Raw genomic sequence first — 21,783 nt, 5'->3', positions numbered from 1 at the left:
CACGCCGCCCAACTATAGACGCCACACCAATACCTACGGCCTACAACGCCAGATTACAATACTTTCGGTCAATTCAGAAGAGTGGCGGATCGGGCTAGTTGGTACACGTTTTCCATTTTTCGAAAGCCTTAAAACAACATGGACATAGAAGGAACAGACTGGGACGAGCGCTACTTCCAACTTCCAATGCGCCAAGTCCTCCCCCTACCACACAAGGGGCTGAGACCACAGGAGGCTAGGGACTGGAGGCAACTCCAAACCAACACCTTCCCAAATTTACATAAATGCAGCATGATATTCCCTGAACACTACAAAGACGCATGCCCGCGCTGCGACGAGAGGCCCACGTCACGTGGGGCGTGTGGGAGTTTCGGAGTGCCGTATCCCTCCCTGGCCGGCGAGGCGCGTAGTGGAGACGCAGGAAAGCGGACGCTTTCCTCCTTCCCCACGGGCGAGTAGCCAGAAGGTCAGCTCGAGAGCGCTGCGCCGCCTCCTTCCTCAAATCGGTGGCAACCGCGCAACGCCAGGCGACACCGGACCAGTCGCTGATTGGCCGAAAGTGACAACGGGCAAATGAACCAAGATCGGCGGGTACCGGCCGTGGCCGGAGAGGGACTACAGCGAGCCGTGACAGCAAGAGGACGTCAGGTAACCACCTCCCTTCTTCCCTCTTTGTTGTCGCCATCTTGCCCCGTCAGCCGCACGACCAAGCCAGACGGCAAGGGTCGCAGATCCAGCAACCAGCGGTTTTGGCAGAACCCAATAAACGTTTGGCCCCGGGCAAAGCGTTCTGTTCCGTGTTGTGCTTATTTCGCATTTCCGCTGCGCCGCCGTGAGAACGGCCGCGCGTGGTGTGCGATACCGGGAGCTCGGAGTTCGCGGCCGAGACCTCAAAGGAGGCTCGGCGGTCTGGTAAGAATCCCTACAACTGGTGCCACTCCGCGGATGCAGCGTTTCCGCTCGCTAACCGCGGAGGGGTTCGTGCTCGAAGGAAAAAAAGAGAGGGACGACAAAGTGTAAACACTCATATGCTATTTATTACACTTGCCATTAATACACAGAACGGGCGAGATAGCTACAGAACATCGACGAGGCATTCCTCGGAAACAGAAGGCTACGTAAGAAGGGCTTTCGACTTATCAGCTGGGGCAGGGGCGCGACTTGTATGCGCCGACGTTTGTATGCGCCGACAATGGCGGCCGGTTTTTTCCGTGCGCGCCGCATACTTGGCACAAAGCCATCCCCGAGCACTTGCTGGGGAAGGTGAAGAGAGCGCGCGTTTGCTGCGCTCACTTCGCTGCGTGGAACCAGAAATCCAGCGGCAAGGCACGACTGATCTCCGTGGCCTGCTGCGAAAGGTGACGAGAGCATGCGGCTGCAACCGCTCGTGACGCCGGCCGGATCCCGAGGAGACTCTCAACGGCTTCGCGGAGTTCCGCTTAGCCTTCGAGGTGGCGCTCCCGTCTATGTTTCTGCTTCCTTCATGAGGGAGACTTCCCTCCTCGCCCGGCCGGTGCTGTCCTGACGCACGACGGTGAAGATGGGCCGCGTCGAAATGGAGGCGGGAAACAGGCTCTCCACAGGCTGCAGGCGCGAAAAACCAGGCAAGCTGCAAACACACTACACGAAAGAGCAGTGGGAGGCTGCTCTCTCCCACTCTGGCTTGACGATCCAGCGTAACCTGGTGTCCAAGGCAAGAGAAACATTCATGGTGATTGGAATCCTCAAATAGGAACACGTACCACTCGCTGCAGAAGACTTCTTTATTTTGAAATACAAATAAATGTTTACACTCTTGTTCCTGTTCAGGCAACTTTGCCTCCCAATCATTGCGACGAATTCTGAAGGGGCTCTGAGGCTTCGTTCAAGGGCGGTGTCAGTTATCTTTCTCTAAGGCGTTTCCTGTCTTATGTGCAGAGCCGGCGCAATTCAGCCAACGGAAGCAAACTTGAACCCATCATGCGCAAAAGTGCTGTCATTCAATATTTTTTTTTAGTTGTACTGCCGAATGTGCTACTCTTTTTTTCTCGTTTGAAGAAACTCGCCAGTAACGGCACTTAATTTGCACTGATGAGAAGCGAGCGAATCTTAACACCAGCCACCAAGAATTTCAGCCACTGAAACACACAAATAAAAAATATTGACAGCAGCGTTAAGCCACGTAGAACGCAAACAAGTTAACATGCAGAGCTCGAAGACCATACGAACCACATACGCCGCACATTGTGGCGGTAGACATGGCTTGGTGGCGCCTTGCCATGTGAGATCAGTGAACAAGCTGCCCTATATTTGAACCACGGTGTCAAAAGTTCTGTGGTTTGAAATACTTTGTCATAGATGTTGTTCATCAATTGGCAAAACTATGCTTTATTCGCGGTATGCTCAAGCTTGAAGCATGACAGCGGACAAGGACACGCGCTTTTTAGCTTTTCTCGTTACATTAAGTGCATGGGAACTCAGAAACACTCAACTGTTTGGATGCCAAAAAAAACCAATCTGGACTACATTGATTACTTTGAAAGAAGCCTGAATATTTCAGCACAAATTCTTGGTGAAACATTAAAAGGGTCCGTGTAGCGACGCTTGTGTAAGGTATAATGCTGACCTTGTTGGTACTTGTACTTGGTAAAAACAGAGCTCAAGAATGATGGGCGACGCGAATTCTGATTCTGTTTTTCTGGATCACTACACACTGGCGTCGTACCACCTTCATCAATCTGTGCAGTGACGGCGACCATGCAGCCTTTAGTCGGCTAGAACTCGTTGCATCAAGAGCACGACGGACAAAAAGCCTTTCCTTGATGTTCAGGCCACAAATCACGCAATAATCTTGCTTACATGAGCTGCACGTATAGCCCCAGCTGCACATATATGGATACATCCGAGGCCAAACATGAGTCACTGACTGGCGCAGCAATCCAAAGCCCCGTGCCACCCGTAAGTGCATGGCGTCGCTTTTTGAACTTTCACTGAGTTCATGAGCTGCGTACGTATGCGTCGTTCGAGACTTCAAGGCTCTGGATACGCATATGAAAGTCATCCCCAATACCGCATTCTGTGCTTGAGTGCGGCCGTCTTCAGACCTTCCCCGGCGTCTCTAACGACCCGACTTCTCCTGGCTTCCCGGGATCCGAACGGGCACAGAGCTCCGGCGTGGGAACGGATCCTTTTCGGAAGTATTCAATGCCGCCACAGCGGCTCATCCATAGGCTTCGCCGGCATCGCTAATGGCACAACCACTTTGGATTATCTCCCGACGGGGCGCTCCCGCTTTGCGCGTCGGCTTCTTCGAAGGCAGAATGGGGTTCGACGACCGTGGGAGAGTTGGCGGCCCAGGTGACGTTACCTACCAGCCCGGCGGTGTCCCGACCGCATCCTCGTCTCCCTCGTGCTCAACTTATGCCAGGGGCGTGTCTATGTGCGCGGAGGTGTCCGTTAGGGCGTGCGTGTGAAATTTTTCGGCCACTCCTACCACGGCGAGGGCGTCTTCAACCCGGGGAAACTAGGGACAAAAAACTGTGTAAAACTGGACGGCGAGTGCAGTGAAGGACCATGCTCCATTTTGGATCCTCCATTTGCATCCTCCATTATGATCCTACCTCAAGATCCTTTCTTCGGAGAGAATTTTTCTTTCGATCTCTGACGATGTAAGTAATGTAGATAAACCCTCTCGTAACCCTCCTCCCATCATCAAACTCTTTTAACTCGTCGGCAGTCCTATCCTGGTGGTGGCGGTGGTCGGAGCAAGCGTCGTTCCTGACCTGTGGTCCCGTCAGAATGCGACTCCGAGCCCCTCATCCAACAGTACGCTCCTTTGAACCGATCCATGGCATTGCAGTAATGAGCCTGGCTACTGCTACCACCATCTAAGTTTTCTCTGTCTTTCGTTGTCGACCTCTGCTGACCGCTGACATAATAGCATTGAAAATATCTTTAGCGCAGGCTAAACTAGATATCTGGGAACTGTCTGCTTGGCTTCCGTAGAGAAGCTTCCTGACACAGCTGATAAAAGAGCCGAAAGAAGACGTGTTACACCCAATCATTCTGCAACTTCCCACACAGTGCACCATATACGTAACTGTAGATCGGTTGTTCAGCATACAACTCCGCACTCTAACGCAAACGATCTGTGGCTTGCTGCATGGTACAAAGCCAACCATTGAGTCAGAGCCCCCTGCGAAGCTGAAGTAGGATTTCATCCATCATGGAGGCAATGAGCACCGAATCCTTGTGAGGCATCAGTGGACTTTCTTTGAGACCTGCGAGGAAAATCAAATGGAGCACAATAGGAATAGTGTAAGCATGTAGAAATGCAGATGGCTGCTGCAGATTTCACTGAAAATCGAGTAAACTGGTTGGCAATTCACTTCTAGCGCGAACAGGTATGCTTGTATTTTCAAGAAGGAATTAAGCTGGCTATTGTGCGTGTCATTACGGTGTGCTTTTTCCATGTGGTCTCAAAGATGGCACCCTGGAAGGGGATGGTTCACGGTACAGTTATAGCAGTAAAGATTGAGCAAACTTCGCTGACAATAAATAGGTCAGAAGTCCAGGACCTCGACGTTGTGGAGAAATACACAAAGGTGGGCAGTACGCTGAAAATAAAGTGCGAAACTCATGTTAAAGCAACGTCTTGAAACAACTCCGGCTCAATACAACCGGGAAATGGACACAAAGTGTGGCAACGCAAATAGAAGTGGCATTCCCTATAACAAATGTGGTACTACATAAAAGGTTACACGGGTAGAATTAGCACAGAGGCGTTATCGGCAATAATTAGGACATCTAATAATGAGGAAAAATTCTAGGAATGTGGCAAATTTCCACTACTTATTTCAGTTTTTCCAGTGCCTGCATCCGCTGACAGAGTAAAAGACTAGGTCCGTACATTCTGGCGAAGTACACTGTCCTATATTGTTGTTCTGTATTATAGTCGGAACTCTACACTGTCTAGTATTTTGTTATAGCTGTATAGTACTCGTATAACGATCACAACTTGCGGGTTATCCAGCGGTGAAGAATAAAGGCAGTATCATCAAATATCATGTGTTCTAGGAAATAACTGCAGTGCGATGGAGCTTCAGACCTGTGCCGACTTTTCGACTAGTGGGCTTGTCCTCGTCACTACCAGAACAGTCATACTGACACATTTTATATTGCCGCGTAGGGGTGTAACTCTTGTTTGCTCCTTTCTTTACTTTTTTACCTCTTTGTTTCGAGGAGAAGGCACCAGACCTCTGAGGTACGATTGCAGCCACACGCTACTGCTTCTACGATGTTCGATATCGTACAACCTTCTGCGTCTTATCTCGAAACTTCAACGTCACCCTTAAAATGAACGTGGACGAGAGTGCAGGTGATTCTGTGCTCAGTCGGCCTCCATGCGCACTTGCTGCTTTCCCTGTGGCCGAGTTGTTTTATACGCGGGCAAAATATCACCGAACAAAAGTTTTCAAGTTTTACCCAAATCTGCAAGTTTCTTTGACTGCCTACTCTCTCCGCAACTATGCACCTCAAGTTCATCGAAGGAAGGTAATCCGGTAGTGTTGCCGCCTGAAGGACTTGAAGGAATCTTGGGTCCTCTTTTTTCTGTGAGCCAACATGAACCTTTGGAAGGAAAACTGCTGTGGCCCTGAGAAGAACAAGCGCTCGTGAGAAAACGTCGCCAACGGATAGAGACAGCAAAACGACTGCCACACTTCTTTAGCTCTCTGTTCCGCTCGCTTCCATCTTTCAACATGTTCTGGTCTTCTGTGCGAGCAAGTGACCAGACATTTGGCTGGAGCGTTGTTGGGAATTAACGAAACTTGGTGTCCTGTACTCGCAGTGTCTATTGAAAAAGTCAATTTTTTTTTTACCTCGGGTCAAGCAGCTTTTGACTTCATCGGCCTCGTAGCGCAGTCCCGAGCTGAATTCGTAGTTCAGAGGCATGGAGACTAGTGGAAACGGAAGGTCGACTCGTCCGGAAGGCGCCTCCAACCCAGGCGGGCTGGCACTAGGTGGGTACATCTTCGAAGCCATGAAAAATGAGGAAATTACACTCAATAAAAGAACTCTCTACGATATTCTAGAGTTAAGCAAGAACGCCTGTGATAGGCCTGTCGAATGAACTTTGAGTAAACCTGCAAAAGACTGTTCATCAGCCGAGTACCTCCTTGTCGAAATGCCTCCCCCCTCCCTGGGGTAATACCTATTCATGCCATCTGTCATGTATTTCTGATCTTCAAAATCAAGCGCTTCGAATTATACCTTCCAGCCCGTACACAGCCTCTGCTTCACCTCTTTACTCTGACCTAAACATTCTGCCATTAAAATGACCCCTTAATCTTAGGTTAGGTCTTCTAATTTACCGCGCTCGCAATGATAATAATCAACTTCTCTGTTCCTCCGAATCTTTCTTCGCTAATAGTAATAATACTCGATTCTCTGAGCAAAACAATATGCTACTACTAAAAGCGAACACAATTATGGAAGACAAACTGCTATTTTCTCCGCCATAAAAATCTGGAAAATTCATTACCGCTAGCAGACAAATCAGCACGTTCGCAGCCCGCTTTCTAAACTTTATTAAAAAACTGTCTCTTATCAGATCGTTTAACTTCATGCCATACCTAAGGTTGCCTAAACCTCATTTTCTGTTGCCCACTCCGACAACAAACCGTCAAATTGTTCTTCATCTCGAATATTTTTACTAGTCTGCGCTTCCGTTTTTATAATCCCTGCATCTATTCATTGTCCATCGGTGTCGGATGTCTTTTGTGTTCTCTCTAATGCTCTCACGCTTTGCCGTTTTATGCATTTGTTCTTTTGTTTGAAAAATTACGCCCGCCAACTATTGTATAACTTATTCATTACTGCAAATTATACTAACAGGTTTCAATTTGATCTGTATCTTTTTCCAGCTCGTCTGCCAAACTTGTGCAGTTATACTCAGTATTTCTGATGGGAGGTCCCCCAGACCGTTTTACCTTGGGACCTCCTTGTGTACAATTTTTTATGCAGTTATGATTGATTTCTATTTTCTTTTAATAAACCTTCAAACCTTCAACCTACCGACTGAGCCCCGAGTTGTAGCTTCCGCGCAGGACCCCGGTGTCGTGCCTTCACTGCAAGACCCTTATTCAGTCCCTTATCCCGAAGGCTTTTTGTTTGCTCGCCGTAATGATGACGTTTGTTCCAATGGTTTCCTCTTTGTATTACATGTGAAATATGACGGACGAAGCAAAATTGGTAAATTGGATTTTGGGTGAAGGAAATGACGGAGTACCTGTCTCACATATCGACGGACACCTGAACCCCGCCATAAAGGAAGGGATAAAGGAGGGAGTGAAAGATGAAAGGAAGAAAGAGGTGCCGTAGTGGAGGGCTCCGGAATAGTTTCGACCACTTGGGGATATTTAACGTGAACTGACATCGCAAAGCACACGGGCGCGTTTGCGTTTTGCCTCCATAGAAACGCAGCCGCCGTGGTCGTGTTCGAACCCGGGAACTCCGGATCAGTAGCCGAGCGCCCTATCCACTGAGCCACTGCGGCGGGTTTCGGACGAGGCGCATGTGTGTGTTTGTCTGCGCTTTTCTTCAGATCCTTACTTACGATTTCTAGTCGCCTTTTATTCTTTTTGCTCACCGTAATGATGCCCTTTGTCCCGACGATTTCCGCTTTGGATGGCATGTGAAATACGGAGGACATCGCGAACGTGGCCAAACGGCCGCCGGTAAACTCCATCGTGCCAGCAACAACGGTGTCCACACCTGCGAGTACACAAAGTGGACAATTGTTCTTCCTGGGTTAGTCTCACTGCGGACGAAACTGTCGAAACTGCGAAGCATTCCGAAAGGGACCGCAAGGACATGAGAACGGAGTAACACTTCAAGCAGGGAGGTGCTACGCAACGCTGAAAGAGGACGTACACAGGAACAATGAGATAGAGAGACTTGAGCGCAAATCTGCAACTGCAATCAATAACGGTTAAATATGTGCACAGGTGAAATTCTTCTTTTTCGCTACCACTGACTTCTCTCATCGCCAAGTGTCAGTCGAAGTCAAAGAACTCATCTATATTCGATCGCGGCCGTTCAGTTCGTATCTCGCTGTTATTCCTTTATCTATTCTTTTCCAGTGTTTATTGCTGGGTGACATTCCCAAGTATATGTGCCCTGTGTCGAGCCGTTGACAGTTAACACGATCTACAAAGTAGCGGGCTCGGAATGAGAATTGTAGTAATCGCGTCACATCCATAGTACCTTCGCTTGTGAAGTCACCGCTCGCCGCGATCCTGACGGGAGGCTCCGGACCGAGCACTTGCAGGACCAGTTGGGCGCAGTAGGTGCCCATGGTGAGCACCACGGAGCCTCCAAGGTCCTTGCAGAAGACCCTCTGCAAGCCGTGCATCGGCAAGCCCAGGGTAACGTGCACGTAGCGGGGATCGCCGATGGCCCCCTGCTCGAGCTCTTCTAGCATCCGCCGGTACGCCGGCACGAACCGGGTCCACAGCGCCTGGGGCAGCGTTTATTGCCGCTTGTTATTTGCCCTTGTAACGGGCCCTTAAAGGCTGCACCCGTGAACGTTACACCGTTTACTTCACCTGTAAACGCTTACTCTGGCGAACGCTTACTCTGAAGGAGACAAAATAAAGGTTTTGCTGAAATATCTGGTGGTAAAATGTCGGCCACGTCTTCGTTATCTTGAAAACAATAGTGAGAACGACCTCTTTCGAGGCACGAAAATACAGAACATTTGTACGCATCTTTAAGCTGTGTCGCGAGTGGTGGTGCATCATAGGTTATTGCAGCACATACCTATAGTATACTAGACTTCGGCAACTGCAGCCATCACTGCACATGCAAGTTGCAGAGATCTACACGGATGTTCGCTTCAAACGCACATAGCCTCTTCTTCAGATTAAACGGCCCGCTACTCACCTCCATGAGGAAGAGCCCTTTCTCCCTCGCCATCCCGCACAGCGCTTCGGTGTCCCTGCGGCAGGTGGTGAGCGGCTTTTCGCAGAGCACGTGTTTGCCGCCTTCCAGCAGCATGCGCGCGGTGGCGTAGTGGTCGGGGTTCAGGACGCCCACGTACGCCACATCTAGAAAATTACGTAGCAGCGTTGCAAGAAACGTGCAGTGGCCTAAAGAAAATAAAATAAAAGCGCTGTTCTTGTTTTTCATGCAAACTAAAAGTCGATCTCAGTGACCAACGCGTTCTTTAATGGTATCTGTTTCCAGTAAAGGCTACAGAGCTCTATGACAGAAATGTGCTTTTCTGATCTATTCAAGCAAAATATGCTGTTGCTCATGTATCCATTTCGAGAACACACATTATCAGCTTCACCATCGTAATCATCATAATGATGAACTGGTTCCTTGAGTGACGATTTCTAAAGTCGGAGGATTCTATCATGTGTAGCTGAAACCCCACTCGCATGCATTGGCCACTGCCCATATTGTTCAGTGGTGAGGCGTGAATAGAGTATTGTTAAAATTTTTCTTCCTTGGACAAGAAAGCTATCGCAAGGTTAAATACATGCAAGAATTCTAAGGTCCTGCCTTGTTTAATGCAGCAAGAGATGGGAACGCTGATTCCGTCTGCAGCTGTTGCACAGAGAAGTAACACAGCTCACAGCGGGCAATACGCTGCTGAAAGCTTCAAAGCTTTTTTTTTAATTTTTTTTAATTGGTTTTTCGGGGAAAGGAAATGGCGCAGTATCTGTCTCATATATCGTTGGACACCTGAACCGCGCCGTAAGGGACGGGAAAAGGGAGGGAGTGAAAGAGGAAAGGAAGAAGGAGGTGCCGGAGTGGAGGGCTTGCATTCTACTCTTGTTATATCCAGCTAACACTGGCATCAGGCAATGCCTGCGAATTTTCCAACTTCGATACATGTGAACATCTGCAACCTGGGAACATTTCTCATTCGTTTCGTATCCGGTTTGGTACCCTCACAGGCTGCCGGTTGTGTGTTACATATATTATTAAGTGGGCTGCCTCTATCCACGCCAAACGTACATTCAACTCGTCACTGTTCCCATTGCTCCATCACCAGTGACAACCGCATTATTTCTCTTAATGCTACTTATATTCGATTCAAAAGTTAACGTCCCCGTCACACAATCACATCCGCCATAAGCAGCAAACACCTGTGCTTGGTTTTACGAGGATTTGCACAAACGCCGCCAAACTCAGCTTTCCGTTTGGTGAGGCACCACATAAGAGATTTCGCAGCTGAAACGCTGAATAAAGTTGCGTGCGCATTTCACAAAATGTTTTCAGAGCAGAGGTGTGGTGCTGCTTTTCCAGTAAACAGTAGCCGACAAGCTTACCGGCGACGGCAAGAACATATGTTTTTGGTAAAGTATGTGAAGTTTTTTTTTTCTGTCTTGAAACTGCCCAATGTGCGAAAATCGCAAATGCACTTCTGAAAGGCATTTGAGAAAGCATTTGTTTGATTGAGATGGTGGTTAATTTATCTGTTGCTACTCTGCTCTGAAGTAATCCAAAAAAGTCCGTGTTGGATCGATCGAGGCAGAAAATAAAGAATGTTGCTTTGTCGCTGAACTGGCTGAGTATATATATAAAAAAACAAGATAGTGCGTAAAAGATATTAAAGATAAGTTTATGAGTAGAGGATCCTGCTGAATGCAATCTTTTCATACCTGTTCAAAAATTACATCGATTAAGGTACCTTCTGAAAGATCGCGAATTAAAGAATTTTTCAACGTAGAAGATTATATCGAGTTAGCACTTTTTTGTTTGTTCATTCATTCAACATGCTAGAACTCAAAATTACCTGTCGTTTTGCGCAATATCTGCAACTTTACAGAATGCTATCTCTTCACAGTTTAAGCAAGGCCGCCAGATATAGAAATTGTTAGGTTAAATCTGGAAAAGGTGTTCCTATTTCGATATTCTAGGACTTGCTTTTGATGGCAACCTCAGCTTAACAAAAAAAAATAGGTTAATACTTTGCCGCTGAGCCGGCAACGTAAAGGCGTACGTGCATGACAACATGCATTCTGCACCAGCAGTCTGGTCTGTGCGTATGGTTAATTAGAACACTTATGCTGCAAGTGCTTTGAGGGTACACCGTGCCAAAAGTGCCTGAACACTTATTAAATAAAGGGCATTTTCATCATCAACCTCATATCAACCTCGTTTCCTGCAAGGGACACCTACACTCCGCCTTAAGGGTGTGAGGCGACATGGTTGTTATTTGCTTCCTTTCTTAATTAGTACCTATTTTTGTTTTTACGCATTCATTAGAGCATACATCAGAAGGCATACTAGAACCCATGATGCACCACAAGGCATATTTAGTTTCCCTCGAACGAACGTGTCTCAACGGCCTAAGGGTAGCGCGTCTGACTCCCAGCCCAAGAGTCATCAGTTTTATTCCAAATTATCCCAATTTTTTTTCTAGTTTGATTGTTTTACTTTATATCCTTAATGTCATATTGAAAGTTTAGTCACGCTAAGATAATTTAGCTGAAGTTTTAATCATTTTCATTCCACAGCTCAATGTGTGACGTCATGACCTTTTCGACGAATCGGGATTTTCTCGACATCCTGACGTCAACAACTACGGTGGTTTCGCCCTTCAACGGGAGCTTAACGCTGTCGCGTAAAATGGGTGTCCTCTTGTTCCCAAATTGTAAAAAAAAGTTAAAAGGATCCAACTCTCAGAAAAGCTTATGAGCTCATATTGATGTGCATGCTTGACAAGAGACAGTTGGGATTCTTAGGATGTGGTCACAAAATAGTTATATAGTCCACAGAATGAGGCCCTTCTGCCAGCGAAAAAAGAACGAAACTTACGGTATCAAATAAGGCAGCTCTGCAGAATTTATCAACTGGTAACATCTTTAACTATTCTGACAAGAATGTCTTCCTTTCCCGTCTGACAAGCGCGCCAGCCTCTTTTTTCTCCCTCGATCATAGCTTGCGCTTGTAAAATTGGCTTCACTGCCTGTTTCACGTTAACTTTATTCTCAAATGTTACACAGCCTTGTGGCAGTTTTTCATAAGAATATAAGGCGTAATCACTTAAGTTTTGTGTGAAGTTCAGTTTCTGAAATCCTCTGGTTTTGGAACACCACACTTCGTAAATTTTATTTTCGGCCGTAAAATTATCTTCTGCATGCAGATACAACGTACCGCTACACTAGAACAAGCTTCAATGCAGATTCTCGCGATCGAATTCGAGAAATCCCCGCTGCACATTTCTCTCGATCCCGCAAGCTAGGGACAGTTGCGTGTCCTGCCGCAGATAACACGCAAGAAATACCTCCAGATACAAAGACGTAGTGACCAATATTGATCTCTTAGTGCACTCGACTTATTTTCACAAGCTCTAGTGTCGAGAGGACAAGGGCAAAAAAATGCTCACGGCGTATACATAATCCCGCAACACACAAGCTTATTGGGTGGGTGGGTGGGGTTGGATGGATGGATGGATGGATGGATGGATGGATGGATGGATGGATGGATGGATGGATGGACGGACGGACGGACGGACGGACGGACGGACGGACGGACGGACGGACGGACGGACGGACGGACGGACGGACGGACGGACGGATGGACGGACGGATCGATGGATGGACGGACGCGGGAGGACGGACGGTGGCTCACGCCACCTAGTCATGACTCGTGAAATTTCACTCTTCTTGATTTTAGTCACGAATCAGATAACCTTTGCTTGGTAATTTCTACACACCAGTTTAAAACCCCATTTCAGCAGCGCCATCTGCTCAGAGTGGCACGAAACGAGCACAACTTGCCCGCCGCCTGGACGACCTTCGTTCAGCCACCTATCATATTGACGACGAAGCGATGGTTGGCTCTCGAGGCGCTCTGGCTCTGTGACCTGGAACCTGGCTCTCTAATTAAAAGCTCTCAGTCTTGGGTTCTCCCCGACGCCTAGCTGCGCGGATCCTCAGGTTGTGACACTGGTGGAGGTACGACCGATGCTCCGTTCTCCTGAGGACGACTCTACGCGCCCGCCTCTTGTGATAACACCTGTCCATGTGTCATCCGGAGGATCCGAGGCCTGTCCCCCGCGCTCTTCCCTCTTGACGGCGCGCCCTCAACTTCCACTCCACTTATGGCGACACCACTGCCCGCCGTGACTACGACTGTACCTTCAGCCAGCCCCACCTATCTCACTCTTCAGACCCCACAAGCCCCTAAGTCCTTTCACTGTGACAAGTTCTAGGATGCCGATGACTGATTGGCTCACTATGAACGGGTTGTGACCTCCAGCTGCTGGGACGACGCTACCAAGATGCATAACGTGTACTTCAGCCTTGAACACTCTGCCCGCACATGGTTCGATAACCGTGAGGCTGCCTTGTTTACGTGGCCGGACTTCCGACGTCAGCTCCTGACTACGTACGCCAACAGCGACCGCTGGGAGAGCGCGGAGCGTGTCCTGACCTCTGGAATTCAAGTTCCAAATGAAGGTGTTGTAACGTACGAGATGTGACGCGTCTTTGTCATCGCGCCGATCCGGCCATGAGTGCAGAAAAAAGCTGCTCACCTGATGCGCGGCGTAAAAGACCAGCTCTTTTCCGGCCTCGTACGGAACCCGCCCAACACCGTCGCGGAGTTTCTGGCCGACGCCGTGCACATGGGGCAATTGCTGCAGCACAGGTCCAATCAGTACGCCCGGAAACTGCGTCCAGTGCCGACGCTGTCCACGTTGGACCGGTTCGACCACGATCCTGGGACGAATCCGAACTCCCTTCGCGAATTTATCCGTTCCGTGGTCCGCGAGGAGCTGTAGCACCTTCAAGGAACATTTGCCCTTCGCATCGATTCCGTTACCAGCGTCATACGCGAGGAAGTCCAGCATGCACTCAGGGCACAAGCCGCTGCGGTCGTACCGGCGCCGCAACCGGCCCCATCCGTTCCCGCGCCATACCTGACCCCTGTCTAGCCAGTCACGTACGCGGACGCCGTGCGCCGCCCAGCCGAATTTCCTAGGCCTTCGCCTTACGTTCCTCCAGTGGTCGCGGTGAACGCTGCTCAACCACTTTCTTACTGGGTGGATCGGCGCCAGGCACCGCAGAAAACTGATCTCTGGCGCACTCCGGATCAACGCCCGCTCTGCTACTTCTGTGGTGAAGCCGGGAGTCTATACCGGCGGTGCCCCTATCGCGAAATGGGTCTGCGCAGATTTACTCTGGACAGTCCCCGTCCACGACCTGGAGAGCACCATCAGGACATCGCAGAGTATGTCACCCGCCAGCGTAGGTCCCCGTCTCCTATCGCCGCGAGTCGCGCTCGCCTTCTCCACGCCGGCCTTCGCCTTCTGCGGATCCCGTTATGCCTCAGAAAACGTGGTTCCTCGAGCCCTCATCGGGAAAACTAGCTCCGGCGACCTTTATAAGGCGAGGTCGCCGAACGCCGATCCGCCGCAAAGCTTCCACCGCCGCACCGACCAACTCGACCAGATGTCGATCGCCGCATCGCCGAACAGTTTTCTCCGACGCGCCACTCGAATCGCCCCGACGCCGCAACCCCAGTCGCCGACCAGCTTCCGCTGCCGCACCGATTGAGTCACTCAAAACAGCCATCGACAGGCCGCGCTGAAGGCAGGGTCTTCTTGAACATCCCCGTTCTCGTCGACGCGAAGGAGGTCAGCGCGTTGGTCGATACGGGCGCAGATTACTCCATCCTTAGCTGACGGCTTGCGACGGCCCAGAAGAAAGTGACGACACCGTGAGAAGGCCCCGACATGCGTACGGCCGGCGGACATGTATGTTGTCGCACCGCTCGGTATGTTTGCGGCCCGGGTTACGGTTCGAGGCTGCTCATTCGTCGCCACTTTTCTCGTTCTGCGCGACTGTTCTCGCGCTGTCATTCTTGGCATCGACTTTCTTCGCGAGCACGGTGCTATAATAGACCTCCCGAATCGCTTGGTGACGTTTTCTACCAAAATGTCCCGAGAAAAGCCGGCGCACAAGGGTTCTCGGTCCGCCCGATGAGTCACCGATGGCAACGTTACGGTGCCACCACGTGCCAGCATTCTCGCTAAAGTTGCCTATGACGAGCCCCATCGGGGACTCCAGTTTGTCGAGCCTAATGTCTCCCCCGTACCCACTAAGGGGATTGCGGTGGCACGAGGCCTTGGTTGCCTTCATGACGGTTGGACAGAGGTCCTTGTTACCAACTTCTGCAATGAGGATCGACATCTGTTCCGTGGCACAGCCATCCCTTACGTCGACCATGTTCAAGAAGTGGCCGAATGCTTTGCTTGCGAGGAGGGCACACCTGGAGCTGACGCGGAAGCGCTCAACGACATCATCATAAACCCAGGCCTTTCAGCCGCTGAAAAAAGGCAGCTCCAGGACCTCTTGCGGGAGTCTGGGGCGTGTTTCACGACGTCGACTAAGGTGCGACAAACGTCGATAGTTAAACACCGCATCATCAGGCATGAAGGAGCTCGACACATCCATCAGCAGCCCTATCGTGTGTCCCCTCGGGAGAGAGATGCTATCCAAATGCAGGTCCAAGAGATGCTCACGGACGGCGTCATCCAACCGTCAAGCAGCCCTTGTTCGTCTCCTGCCGTCGTCGTGAAGAAGAAAGACGGAACACTGCTATTCTGTGCCGACTACAGGAAGCTTAACAGTGTGACCAAGAAAGACGTGTATCCGCTGCCGCGTATCGACAACTCCCTCGACCGACTTCGCCAAGCCAAGTACTTCTCTTCGGTCTACCTCAGGAGCGGTATTGGCAGATAGAAGTCGATGAGAGGGACCGTGAGAAAACCGCCTTCATCACACCGGACGGGCTCTGCGAATTTCGCGTCGTCCCATTCGGGCTCTGCTGCGCTCCGGCCACGTTCCAAAGAATGATGGACAGCGTCCACACAGGGCTGAAGTGGCAGACATGCCTTGTTTATCTTGCCGATGTCATCATTTTTTCCGCAACGTTCACGGAACATCAGTACCGCCTCAGAACTGTCCGCGAAGCCGCTCGATCCGCCTCCGCCAACCTCTTCTTCAAACCACAAAAATGTCACTCTGGGTTAACCAAGTTGGTTTCTCGGGCACGTCCTTAGTGGAATCCGATCTGACCCAGAGAAGCTTGCTGCCGTTGCTGCCTTTCCGGTCCCAGCTCACAAAAAGAGTTTTACGAGACACATTGGCAACTAAAGTGTTGGGAGGCGAAAGCCGGTCATTCTGTGACAATTTTCACTATGCCGTGACGACTTCTGCTGGATGTGACGTCCCACTGTTCCCGTGGTTATATTGATACCCAAATTATACAATTTTCGGGGATCTTAAGTGTTAATTACGCTTAATTACACATTTTTTCGTCTAATTTGACACAAATCTGGCGTTTTTCCGACCATTCAGTGACAATTTTCCCTATGCCGTGAAGACTTCCGGTAAATGTGACGTCACATTGTTCTTGTGCCTATATTGATACCCAAATTATACATCCGTTATACATCTTTCGGGTTTACCCGCCGCGGTGGCTCAGTGGTTAGGGCGCTCGGCTACTGATTCAAAGTTCTCGGGCTCGAACCCAACCGCGGCGGCTGCGTTCTTTTGGAGGCAAAACGCTAAGGCGCCCGTGTGCTGTGCGATGTCAGTGCACGTTAAAGATCCCCAGGTGGTCGAAATTATTCCGGAGCCCTCTCTCCGGACAACGAATGTTAGACGCTTCCTAACGAGCGTGCATACACCCCTCTCCTCGATTTTCTTGTTTAGCGCAGAAGAGATCAGGACGGCGCTGCACAACCTCCACAGCAGATCGGCGCCGAGCCCTGACGGGGTGTCGAATCGTGCCCTAAAGAATCTCGGCGACCGATCCGTGGAACAGTTAACGCCATTCATCAATGACTGCTAAAAGCGCGGCAGCCTCCCGCAACAGTGGAAAACTGCGAGAATGATACTAATCCGGAAAAGCGCAGAGCCTCGACAACCTCCGCCGCGTATCGCTGTGACCATGCGTCGGCAAGACCATGGAGCACGCACTTCTTAACCGCTGGCAAGCCCACTTAGAGCTGAAAGGGGCATACCCACCATCCATCGTAGTATTCCGCCCACAATTTTCCACGCAAGACGCAATGATACAAGTGAAGCACCAGGTGCTTGACGGCACGACGAGAGGCACCAGAGCAATTATCGGCCTCGACCTTGAAAGCGCGTTCGACAGAATCCCGCACTGGGCGATCTTGCACCAGATATCACAGCAAAACTTAAATGTGCGCACGTACAACTACGTAAAAGATTTCTTGATAAACAGGCGAGCTGTTTTATTCGCAGGGGACCTCCAACTATAGAGGAGCAAACGCTGTGAAGCTCCGGCTCCCCGCAGGGCTCCGTCATCTCGCCCACGCTCTTCAACCTGGTCATGATCGGGCTAGCAGAAAAGCTACAAGAACTCGAAGGCACCCGGCGCACCATATACGCCGACGACATAACCCTCTGGGTTCACGAAGGCAGCGACGGTCACATCGAAACGGCACTGCAACTAGCAATCGAGACAATAAAGGAATACCTTGTGGGTACGGAATCACGATGTTCGCCGAAAACATAGGAAAACTCCTTCTCTACCGCCCTACGCAGAGAGGCTGACCACCCGGGGTGGTCGGAATGTGGCAACGACCAGGCGAGAATACGAAGAGATCAGACTACGCACGAGCAACGGAGCAACCATCCCGATAGTGCACAGAATTAGGATCCTCGGCATGATAATCAAGACAACGGCGTCAACGGCGAAACGATCACTAAATTAAAGCACAAGACGGCTAACGCCATGCGAATCCTCAGGAGGGTCACCAGCAGAAGAAACGGAATGAGGGAGGCGAGTCTCACACGGCCCATACACTCTTTCGTCATGAGCCATATTGCATACGTCGCGGCATTCCACAACTGGTACAAGGGCGAAGAAGCCAAGATCGACGTCCTCATCCGCAGGGTGTACAAGATAGCACTCGGTCTACCCGAGACCCCACCACGCACCGATTGTTCCAGCTCGGGCTTAACAACACGCTTAGCGAAATTGCCGAGACGCAGCGCACTTCACAACTAGAAAGATTAGCGGGCACGAGAGCAGGACGCCAGATCATGGAAAGTCTCGGCATCCATTACCACGCACAACAAGGCCAGAAAGTCGCCGTTCCGGACGTGATCAGACAAACGATAAGAGTTGACCCGATTACACGGAACGTCCACCCGGAACACAACCGGGGAAGAAGAGTAGCCAGGGCCAGAGCTCTCCTACACAGCCACGGAGACGAAACGGAGACAAGGTTCGTTGACGCCGCAGAATACGCAGAACGCTCGCGGTTGCGGTCGTCGATTCGAGTGAGAAAACGCGCATAACGGCAAGTCTAGCCTGCCAGCGCGCAGAAGAAGCAGAGGAAGCGGCGGTGGCACTCGCCCTCACGGATCCGACGTACACCACGGTTCTTTGTGACTCGCGACAAACGGTTCGAAACTTAGCCAAAGGATGGATCTCACAGAGCACGTCCCGAGTCCTGAGCAATCGACAAGTCCAGCGGGTGGTAGATTTTCAGACCAGAATTCAGTGGTTCCCGGCGCACATGGGAGAAGTACCGAAGACATATCGCAACCGAAACGAGACGGCACACGCCAAGGCGCGCGAGCTCGCGAACCGCGCCGGCGACCATCGTCCATGAGACAGCACCAAAGACCGCTTGACCAGCTACAACGAAATTACCAAGGCCCTCTGCCTGGCCCGCCGAACTTTCCCTCCGCCCATGCAGCGACAAAGCTGGACAGGGCGCACTCGGTGGCCCTCAGACAACTGCAGACGCTCACGTATCCAAATCCGGAACGATACCACAGGCACTACCCCGGCACATACCCGACAAATATATGCAAGGTCTGCCACACGGATATCGCCACTTTAACCCACATGCTCTGGGACTGTAACAAAAACCCTCACGGTGCTAACTCCGGAACCCTCCCGCCGCGGTGGGCCGCTGCCTTGCGCAGCCCCAGCCTCGGTGACCAACTCTGGGCCGTCCAGCAGGCCCGCAAGGCGACGGCGAGGCAACACCTCGACGTCCCCGCGTGGGAGACCTAAGGCCCCGTCGGCGAAAGCTCTGCAGGACTTTTAAATAAAGTTGTTACCAACCAACCAACCCTCTTTTCGGAGACCTCTTTCTTCCTTTCTTCTTTCACTCCCTCCTTTATCCCTTTCCTTACGGCGCGGTTCAGGTGTCCGCCGATATGTGAGAGATACCGCGCCATTTCGTTTCCCCAAAAATCAATTATTATTATTATTATTATTATTATTATTAATATTATTAATATTACATCTCTTGGGAATCTTAAGTATTAATTACCATTAATTACACATTTGTTATCTAATTTGACACGAATTTGACTTTTTTCCGACCATTTTGTGACAATTTTTACTGTGCAATGACAACTTTCGCCCCGCCGCGGTGGCTCAGTGGTTAGGGCGCTCGACTACTGATCCGGAGTTCCCGTGTTCGAACCCGACCGCGGCGGCTGCGTTTTTATAGAGGAAAAACGCTAAGGCGCCCGTGTGCTGTGCGATGTCAGTGCACGTTAAAGATCCCCAGGTGGTCGAAATTATTCCGGAGCCCTCCACTACGGCACCTATTCTTCCTTTCTTCTTTCACTCCCTCCTTTATCCCTTCCCTTACGGCGCGGTTCAGGTGTCCAAAGATATATGAGACAGATACTGCGCCATTTCCTTTCCCCAAAAAACCAATTAAAATTAAATTAAATTAAAATGACAACTTTCGGTGGATGTGACGTCATACCGTTCCCGTGGCTATATCAACGTCCGCACTATTTCGAGACAATAACTCGAAGTTTCTAAGAATGCCCGGAGCGTGAAGATAGAGTTCGCGGGTTAAAAATACGAGTTCAGATTCCTCTTTAGTGCATATTTAAAGGCTTTCGCCTTAAAAAAGCAGTCCGACGTTTCCTGGGCCTGTGCTCTACTATTGCCGCTTGATTAGAAACTTCGCCCAGCTCGACAAGCTCTCTGATGCTCCTAACTCGGGATGACGCATCATTTTCCTGGGGCAACGAACAGCAGACTGCGTTCGACGAGTTACGACGCCGACTCCAATCGTCGCCAATCCTAGCACATTTCGACGAATATGCCGACACGGAGGTACACACGGATGCGAGCAACGTCGGTCTTAGCACCGTTCTAGTCCAGTGGCAAGACGGTGTCGACAAAGTGATTGCCAGCGCCAGCCGCGCACTGAGTTGAACTAATCTACCACCGAAAAAGGATGTTGGGCGGTAGTCTGGGCCGCCGCTAAGTTCCGTCCATGCCTGTATGGCAGACCATTTTGTGTCGTCACCGACCACCACTAGCTGTGCTGGCTGCAAAATTTAAAGAACCTTTGCGGCCGCCTTGCACGTTGGGCATTACGCGTGCAGGAATTCGATTTCACCTTCACCTATAAGTGCGGCCAGAAACACACCTGCCACGCGCTCAAGTCGAGCCTCCTCCACAAGACATCACCGACGACGATCGCTTCCTTGGAGCGGTCAGCACGTCTGAGCTCGTTTCCAGACAGCGTGCCGACACCGAGCTGAGTCTGCTCATAGATCATCTCGAAGGTGGGCACCCTGAGATACCACGGTACCTGGCTCGTGGGCTATCATCGTACTGCTCCCGGAGCGGGGTGCTTTTTAAAAAGAAATCTACTTCCAGTCCGACATCTTACCTGCTCGTCATACCGTATGATTTACGGGATTAAGTCCTCCTGGCCTGCCACGATGAACCGACTTCCGGCCACCTTGGTGTTACACGCACCTTATCCCGAATCCGGCAGAACTACAACTGGCTTCAGCTCACTTTCAAGTGTCAAGCGTTATGTCCGGACATGCCGGCAATGCCATGCGGCGGAAAAATTGGCGGTGGTTTAGCTCTGGTTAAACCTGAAGTGGCGCGATAGTTGCAGCTGGACGAGTGGAACTTGGTCACGTGACCAACAACGTGACGAACCACGCGATCAGCTGTTCCGCGCCTTGCTGAAGGCTCGAAATGCTACCGTAATGTAGCTATCGCTACAAAACCGGCGCTCAAGCCTCCCGGACTGCTTCAGTGCATAGAGCCGCCACAAATACCATTCAAGAAAGTCCGCATGGACCTTCTGGGGCCATTCCCTCTCTCGTCGACCGGCCACAAGCAGATCGTAGTCGCCACAGACTACTTGACCCGTTACGCTGAAACGAAGGCCCTTGCGCGAGGCACTGCCGCCGAAGTTGCCCACTTCTTTATGCACGACATCATGCTTAGACACTGCGCCCCATCGACCATCATTACTGACCGAGGCAAGGCGTTTACAGTCCGGCTATTACGTGACATCTTAACGCTTAGCCATACAGCTCAACAACCAACAACAGCGCATCATCCGCAAACGGCTCAACAAAACACTGGTGGACATGATCTCGATGTACGTCGACGTTGGACATAAAACGTGGGACGAGATCTTGCCGTACGTCACCTTCGCACATAATACAGCGACGCAGGAAACCACCCCGTTTACCCCGTTCCGTCTCATATATGGCAGGGAGGTCCGCATGATATTCGACGCGATGCAGAAGTCCCCGCTGAATCAGGCCACTTCGTGGAACAAGCAGAGCAAGCTCGTCAGCTGGCCCACTTGCACATCAAGGACCAGCAATTCGCCGATGCCCGACACTATAACCTTCGGCACAGGGACGTGCCCCATTAGCCGGGTGACCAGGTGTGGGTGTGGACACCCGTGCGCAGCAAGGCGTTGTGCGAAAAGCTTATCCATAGGTA

General features: G+C 50.7%; 1 protein-coding gene across 1 annotated transcript in view; it reads right to left on the bottom strand.

The window, feature by feature from the left end:
* Positions 1–1,018: 1,018 nt before the first annotated feature.
* LOC144136285 (trans-1,2-dihydrobenzene-1,2-diol dehydrogenase-like) overlaps positions 1,019–21,783 on the bottom strand; it is a 35,088-nt gene continuing 14,323 nt past the window's right edge. Inside the window, exons 7-11 of the mRNA XM_077668506.1 lie at positions 8,923–9,086; positions 8,245–8,497; positions 7,628–7,752; positions 5,859–6,009; positions 1,019–4,259 (exon numbers count right to left, since the gene is read on the bottom strand). Of these exons, the coding sequence (XP_077524632.1) occupies positions 4,165–4,259; positions 5,859–6,009; positions 7,628–7,752; positions 8,245–8,497; positions 8,923–9,086 (788 nt within the window). The 3' untranslated portion in view covers positions 1,019–4,164. The remainder of the gene's footprint in view (positions 4,260–5,858; positions 6,010–7,627; positions 7,753–8,244; positions 8,498–8,922; positions 9,087–21,783) is intronic.

Source organism: Amblyomma americanum, chromosome 6 (assembly GCF_052857255.1).
Source record: "Amblyomma americanum isolate KBUSLIRL-KWMA chromosome 6, ASM5285725v1, whole genome shotgun sequence".
In the NCBI taxonomy this organism is placed as follows: domain Eukaryota; kingdom Metazoa; phylum Arthropoda; class Arachnida; order Ixodida; family Ixodidae; genus Amblyomma; species Amblyomma americanum.
The sequence above is the reverse complement of the archived record's forward strand: the minus strand, read 5'-3'. Positions and strand labels throughout refer to the sequence as shown.